General features: G+C 36.6%; 1 protein-coding gene across 1 annotated transcript in view; it reads right to left on the bottom strand.

Annotated features, from left to right (window-relative positions):
- Positions 1–500: 500 nt before the first annotated feature.
- SPESP1 (sperm equatorial segment protein 1) overlaps positions 501–8,573 on the bottom strand; it is a 30,310-nt gene continuing 22,237 nt past the window's right edge. Inside the window, exon 3 of the mRNA XM_012555034.2 lies at positions 501–1,649. Within this exon, the coding sequence (XP_012410488.1) occupies positions 619–1,649 (1,031 nt within the window). The 3' untranslated portion in view covers positions 501–618. The remainder of the gene's footprint in view (positions 1,650–8,573) is intronic.

Here is an 8,573-nt window from a genome sequence, read left to right as displayed (position 1 = left end):
ACCTACACCCTAATTATGTTATTACACAATTAGCCTTAATTATGTTAATCATACTCCTTAATAATAGATTTGCTTCAGTGTGTATCTATATAAATAAACAAAAAGGGAGGAGGTTATAGTCCCTCACTGATATTCCAAAAGCACTTAACAACAAAAGAACAGGAGTGAGTCTTAATATATCATCCACCTTTCAAATGAGGCACACCTATATCCAAATAAAGTAGTTCCCATACAAGCCCCAAGTATGCTATTCAGACAGAAAACTCAGATTCACCCAGAATTTTACATCTCTACGCAATTATTTAAAATTGGCTTTAGAGTGCACAGTCTCTTAACTCTTATAAAATGGGTGAATTTAATCTATTCAAGTAAAATCAAAGCTTAAACAGTTAAAAAATTAGATCTTCACAGCCTTTAAAATTAATGAGAAAAAACTACAATCTACTGAACAAAATTTTATTTTAAATTACTAGATTTTAGTGCATATGAAAATTTTTCATAACATATGACATGTAAAGATGTTAGCATATTGAACTACAATAGAAAATATTCTTATACATCTTTTGAAATCAGTAATATGTTTATTTCTCCTGTGAATGAATGTGAGGTTTGCTTAAGTCATGCAGTATCAAGTAGGTTTAAAATTTTTATATTATTCTTTATTAACTTCCTAATAAGCCTTTGAGTTTCTTCTCGACCTACACATAATATTTTTTTCAATGTAGTGAATACTGTACTAGCTTTTTCTCTCATCTCTGGTGGAACATATTTAATATCAAAATATTCAGATAATTTAGATCTAGAATTATACAGCATGTTAATAACAGTTTCAATGCTATCGATTTCATTACCAGTTTGTCCTAGTGGTAAGATCTGGGATTCATACATTTTAGTTAATTTATGTTCTGCGGCTGCTGCTAGAGCAATGCTTCGTCTTAGGTGATCTTTAGAGGCTTGAATGTCCTCTCTAGATTCTTTGATGAGGTTGTCACCAAGAGGTGCCTGTTGCACCTGTGAATGAATATCTGAAATTTTTTTCAAAATGTCATCATTATTCAAAATTTGCGGGTGTTTTATAAATGTAGGTGCTTCAAGTTTTTCTGCATCAAATCCACCTGAGAGCTGAGGAACATCTTCTGTGGATTCACCGAAGTCAGTGCTTTCCTTTGAAGTGGCGATAGGTGGTGTACGTGTGGCGAAAGTTGGACTCCTAGGAAAATCACTAACACGTGAAAATGTCCTTGATGTCCAAGTTGGCTTCGTATCCACTTCTGGCTCTTCTTCTTTTTCAATATAAGGTTCTTTTGCATGTAAAACAACAGAAACATTGTTTGGTTTGATCCACCAGAAGGCTGTACTTTTAGTACGTTTTCTCCTCCCAATTTCCAGTGTGAAGCCTCTAGTAGGGAAAGTTGTAGTTTCTTCACTGATGGGATTGATTAAAACATCATTCTCATTTACAGCTTCTTCATGTGTAACTATCTCCTTAAATTTTGACACCTTCGATCTTGTAGAATAAACATTATTTGGAGGCTTTGATTTCAGCCCCTGGCCTGGCTCCTCTTTAGTGGGAACACTTAGCAGCATGTTCTGTAAAACTTGTACATAATGATTCAAGTTTTGCTCTTCGTCAGGCGTCACAGTTATGCCTTAGGGGAAAAAAAATCACATAAACAGTAAGTAGCATTTATTATTATTTGTGACACATTGGCAGAATTTACTGACCTAAATTTACTTCACATGCTATCACTTAAAAGTTGAGATAAAGAACTAAGAAAAAAAACACCTTTGACACAGAGTCAGTGCTCACTTATCCAAACAAAATTATGTTTTCAGGTTTGTATTAAAACACATGAGCAAGATTAGTGCAAAAGTTGTATATTAACACAGTTCTCCATATCTTTTTGCTTTTACTCTCCCACATAACTTATGATTCAGCAGGCAACTTATTAAACTAAAATTCTTGATTACGTCCTCCAACCTACTGGTGCCAAAGTGGGTTTGCACTGGGTCACTAGAGGCAAATGTTAAATTTTTAGGAATTTTTTTGAGCCAAGTGTTAAGCACAGATAACATTAAAAATGAAATTTATGAATTTTCAAATATATCTAAAACAAAGGTAATAAATACTAAAAAAATCATTTTTATTACTTTATTTCACTCATTATTTTACTATTTATCTAGGCTTTTGAGGTTATTTATGTCTATTGTATCTGTATGGTAGAAATACTATATGATGGTACGCTACTGTGCATCTCTTTTCACCTTTCAGTGAGGTTAAGTTGATAGCTTGATATCTAACATAGTGGGAGTATTTACACTGTGTCAATGGGCAAATGCTATAAATCAGGGCTTCTCCCCTCTGCCCAAAAGCCAGTTGTTAAATATTTACCAGTACACTACTACCTCCAACCCTGCAGGCCATTATCTGCCCAACTGATTTTATAAATAAAATCATATTGGAATCCAGTCGGCCTTGCCCATTTGTTTATGTAGGTGTCTCATAACAAAGGCCTGGAGGCCTGCTTCCAAAAGGTCACAGCCTTGAAAGTCCTATGGAGAGCAGCTCTAATCTGCAACACATGAGATTGCCACGAGTAGGGATCGACTCGACAGCAACAGGAATAGCAACAGCAGAACTGAGTAGTTGCAACAGAGACCACATGGCCTGTAAACCAACAATATTTACCACCTGACACTTTACAGAAAAAGTTTGCCGATTCCTGGTCTAAACCATCAATATTTTACTCTTACAATAAAATGCAGTACTATTTACACTGGTATTTTGCAGTATCTGAGTGGCGAGGTCCCTCACTTCCAACACGGAGAACAGAAAAGATTACTGAATAAGATATTCTGAAATTCTGTAACTACCCTACTCCTGAGTCAGGAGGATTTTAAGTGCCGGGATTTCGGATTACATTAAATTTCAATTGATTTTGTCACTACTCTCATGGATTCACTACTTATGTCACTACTTATCATGGATTCAAATTGGCTTAATTCAAGGAAGTCTTTTTGCAAATCTATAATGAATAACTCTTACCTGAACCATCTCTCTGCAGGCTAAACAAAATAACACACTCTGTATTCAGGAGACATTTTTAGTTGGCTTTTTGGCAAGCACAAAATACTCAAAACTTGCTTTATATCTACATTTCTCCTCTCTAACTGTTCTGTTACAACTTACATCAGATAGAAGTTTAATCAAAATTAAAAGCATTATTTCTAAATTTTAAAAAATTATTTAAAAAAATTTTAATGAGAACAGTTTAGTGAGGCAAAATAATAGTGAAAAGACACCAGATTTGTCTGGAGAGTTAGATTTTATAACGAAATTCTGCATTTTATGTTATGCTTAGAAGAGCCTTGCATACCAAGATCTATATAATGATGGATGAAAAAAGGAAGATACAGAACATAAGGCAGAGTTGGATTTTATTCTTCTGATTTTATTAAAAACTCACATAGTATCACACATTGTGTGTGTGTGTGAATTTCAAGGTTTTTTGTTTTTTAAATGAACTGGAAGCGTAACACACCAAACTCATGTGGTGGTTGCCTCTGAAAAATGAAGAGAGGAATGGGATTGAAGGCAGTAGTTAAGGAAACTTTAGACTAATCTATAGTGTTCCACTCCTTAAAAAAGAAAAGAAAAAAACCACCAACCACTTAATATAGTAAACTATTAAAAGTCACTTTTTAAAAAGGAAGATAACTTATTAATGTAGATACATATTTATAAAAATGCATTGTCCTAAATCTAGAGTTTTCCTAAAGGAAAATATTGAACAAAATGTGTAGCTTAGTGCACTGAAAATAAAATTTTTGATTCTGATTCTAGCTCTGTCACTTTCTAATGGCATGACTTTAACTAATTTCATAATTTCTCTGAACATTTACTGAACTGTAAAATTAAGATATTGGCAGGGTCAAGATGGTGGAGTAGTCAGACGCCTCCTGTGGTCCCTCTTATAACAAAGACCCAAAAAAACAAATGAACCAATTATATATGACAACCTAGGAGCCCTGAACATGAAAGACAAAGTTCAGGAATCGGATTGAGCGGCAGGGGCAGGGAGAGACATTTCAGAAGCAGAAAGGAGTTGCCAGACCTGACCTAGCCGATACTGGCACCCTGCAGGCTGGATCAGCTGGTAATAGAAATGAGGCAAGCAATGGCTCTCGGGATGTGTTTTCCACATCGGGAGAGACTGAGCAGCAGAGAGGTGGCTCCAACCTCCAGAACCAGCAAGAAATGGTGCTCAATCAGCGAAAGATAAGTACAAGCATCTAACCTATAGCACAGATCCAAAAAAAAACCCTTTTGGGAAGTACCTCTCTCCCATTTACCTAATCCCTCCCTGCTCTGCTCCAGGTCCCGGTCTGCTTCAGCTATTGCTGCACTCCCTGGGCCGGAAGTAGGACCCGTCAAGCACCCTGAGCCATTCTCCTGGCTTTGGAGAGGGAACAAATTTACAAACAGGAAAAAATAATCTGCCAGTTTCCCTAAGCCAGGAACTCAGGGTAGGCACAGCCCTTTTGCCTAGGCACAGGCATGAGGGGTCCATGGACATTGAATGCCTTTCACCCCTGTGTGAGCCCCTTTGAACAGCGTACGCCCTCATTAGCACAGTATAACAGGGTATATACCTGAAGCCTATTTTCATCTGTATCTGCTATAAGGGGGAGTGGCAGATTCATGACATTTGACATTGCCCTGCCCATTAAGCAGGGTCCTTACCTACCCACATCAGGGGCCTGAGGACTCGTGGCTCCATCCACTCCACCAAGCCACCCGTGACAGGGGTCTAAGAATAAGTGGTGACTTCTAGTCCTTACAGCCAATAGCATTGGGTACCCATAGTCTGGCTGCAAAACCCACCTACCTACGCGCTCTAGGGAGCAGGGACATACCTTCCACCCAGACACTCAGGGGCAGGAGTCAGCCCCTGCCTTGATCAGTGCATGCCCCGCTACTGCAGCCAGATACCTGTGCCTGCTCCAATCACCCCTGCTTGTCTAGGACTGCAGGTGAGAGCCTGCACCACACTCGGTGACCGACGACCTGGACACCTAAGCTGAATCCCCACAAGAAAAGTAAACAGACTCCGAGGCAGACATACCTAGTAACAGCTCTAGCCACCTGGAGACAGGATGTGTGAGCTTCAAAGATGCCAATAATCAAATGAGCTCACACAATCAGCCTATTTGGGCTTATCAAAACAAAACAAAACAAGAAGCTAGGACATAGTAACATAAAATAAATGAATATAATAACTTGTTGATGGCTCAGAGACAACAGTCAATATCAAATCACATAAAGAGGCAGATCATGATGGCTTCAGTAAGCCACTAAAACAAAGAATCAAGAAACCTTCCACAGGAAGAGAACTTCCTGGAATTGCCAGAGGTAGAATTTAAAAGACTAATATACAGAATTCTTCAGGAGATCAGACAAAATGTAGAACAAGCCAAGGAACACACAGACAAAGCAATAGAGGAACTTAAGAAGGTTATATAAGAGCATAATGACAAAATTGAACAGACTGCAAGAATCTATAGAGAGACAGCAAACAGAAATCCGAAAGATTAACAATAAAATTTCAGAATTAGACAACTCAATAGAAAGTCATAGGAGTAGAATTGAGGCAATGGAAGTCAGAATTGGTGAGACTGAAGATAAAGCACTTCACACCAACTTATTTGAGAAAAATCACATAAAAGAATCTTTAAAAAATGAAGAAACCCTAAGAATTATGTGGGACTTTATCAAGAGGAATAACCTACGAGTGATTGGACTATCAGAACAGGAGGGGTAACAGAATATAGAAAGAATTGTTGAAGATTTGTTGGCAGAAAACTTCCCTGATATCATGAAAGATGAGAGGATATCTATACAAGATGCCACCCCTCACAAGGTAGATCCCAAAAGAAAGTCACTAAGACATACTATAATCAAACTTGCCAAAATCAAATATACACAGAGAATTTTAACAGCGACTAGGGATAAATGAAAAGTCATCTACAAAGGAGAGTCAATAAGACTAAACTTGGACTATTCATCAGAAACCATGCAGGCAAGAAGGCAATGGGATGACATACATAAAGCCTTGAAGGAAAAAAATTGGCAGCCAAGAATTATATATATAGCAAAACTGTCTCTCAAATATGATGGCAAAATTCAGACATTTCCAGATAAACAGACGTTTAGGGAATTTGTAAAAACCAAACCAAAATTACAAGAAATACTGAAGGGAGCCCTCTGGTTAGAAAATCAATAACATCAGACAACAACCGAAGACTAGAACACAGGACAGAGCAACCAGATATCAACCCAGATGGGGGTCACAAAAATAAATCAAAGCTAAAACGCTGAAACTAGGGAAACAGATGTCAATATGTAAAAGATGACAACATTAAAACAAAAAAAGAGGGACTAGAAAATGTAGTCATAGATCTTTCATAAGGAGAGGAAGTCAAGATGATATAAAGAAATAAAAGATGGGTTTAAACTTAGAAAAACAGGGGTAAATATTAAGGTAACCACAAAGGAAACTAACAATCCTACACATCAAAATAAAAGACAAGAAAAACATAAAGACTCAGCAAATACAAACTCAACAACAATGAAAAAGATGAAAAGAAAATACATAAAGAAAAATGACTCAGCATAGAAAATTAAGTGGAACGAAGAAACTATCAACAACACACAAATAAATACATCAAAATGACAGCAATAAACTCACACCTATCAATAATTACACTGAATGTAAATGGACTAAATGCACCAATAAAGAGACAGATAGTGGCAGAATGGATTAAAAAAACATGATCCATCTATATGCTGCCTACAAGAGACACACCTTAGTCTTACAGACACAAACAAACTAAAACTCAAAGAATGGAAAAAAAATATATTAAGCAAACAACAATCAAAAAGGAGAAGGAGTGGCAATATTAATCTCTGACAAAATAGACTTTAAAGCAAGATCCACCACAAAGGATAAGGAAGGAAGCTATATAATGATTAAAGGGTTAAAACACCAGGAGGACATAACCATAATAAATATTCACGCACCCAACAACAGGACTCCAAAATACATAAAACAAACTCTAACAGCATTGAAAAGAGAGATAGACAGCTTCTCCATAATAGTAGGAGACTTCAACACACCACTTTCAGTGAAGGACAGAACATCCAGAAAGCAGCTCAATAAAGCCACAGAAGATCTAACTGCCACAATCAACCAACTTGATCTCCTACAATACTCTGCCCAACAGCAGCCAAGTATACTTTCTTTTCCAACACACATGGAACATTCTCCAGAATAGACCACATATTAGGCTACAAAGCAAGCCTCAACGGAATCCAAATCATCAAAATATTACAGAGCATCTCTTCTGACCATAAAGCCATAAAAGTAGAAATCAATAACAGAAAAAGCAAGGGAAAAAAATTGAACACATGGAAACTGAACAACACCTTGCTCAAAAACTACTGAGTTAGAGAAGAAATTAAGGACAGGATAAAGAAATTCGCAGAATCAAATGAGAATGAAAACACATCCTACCAGAACCTTTGAGACAGCAAAAGCAGTGCTCAGAGGTCAATTTATAGCAATAAATGCACACATCCAGAAAGAAGAAAGGGTCAGAATCAAAACATTAACCCTACAACTTTAATAAGTAGAAAGAGAGCAGCAAAAGAAGCCCTTGGACACCAGAAGAAAGTAAACAATAAAAATTAGAACAGAATTAAATGAAACAGAAAATAGAAAAACAATCGAAAGAGTTAACAAGACCAAAAACTGGTTCTTTGAAAAGATTAACAAAATTGATAAAACATTAGCCAAACTGACAAAAGAAAAACTCGAGAGGAAGCAAATAACCCGAATAAGAAATGAGATGGGTTACATCACAACAGATTCAACTGAAATTAAAAGAATCACAACAGAATACTATGAAAAACTGTACTACAACAAATTTGAAAACCTAGAGGAAATAGACAAATTTCTAGAAACACATTACCTACCTAAATTAACACAAACAGAGGTAGAATAACTAAATAAACCCGTAACAAAAGAAGAGATTGAAAAGGTAATTTAAAAACTCTCAACAAAAAAAAGCCCTGGCCCTGATGGTTTCACTGGAGAATTCTACCAAACTTTCAGAAAACAGTTAACACTACTACTACTAAAGGAGCATAAAAAAGGATGGAATACTCCCAAACTCATTCTATGAAGCCAACATAACCCTGATACCAAAACCAGGTAAAGACACCGCAAAAAAAGAAAATTACAGACCAATATCCCTCATGAACAGAGACGCAAAAATCTCAACAAAATTCTAGCCAATAGAATTCAACAACATATCAAGAAAATAATTCACCATGACCAAGTGGGATTCATATCAGGTATGCAGGGATGGTTCAACATTAGAAAAACAATCAATGGAATCCATCACATAAATAAAAGACAAGAACCACATGATCTTTTATCAACTGATGCAGAAAAGGCACTTGACAAAGTCCAACACTCATTCATGATAAAAACTCTCAGCAAAATAGGAAT

Source organism: Trichechus manatus, unplaced genomic scaffold, assembly GCF_000243295.1.
Source record: "Trichechus manatus latirostris isolate Lorelei unplaced genomic scaffold, TriManLat1.0 scaffold00030, whole genome shotgun sequence".
In the NCBI taxonomy this organism is placed as follows: domain Eukaryota; kingdom Metazoa; phylum Chordata; class Mammalia; order Sirenia; family Trichechidae; genus Trichechus; species Trichechus manatus.
The sequence above is the reverse complement of the archived record's forward strand: the minus strand, read 5'-3'. Positions and strand labels throughout refer to the sequence as shown.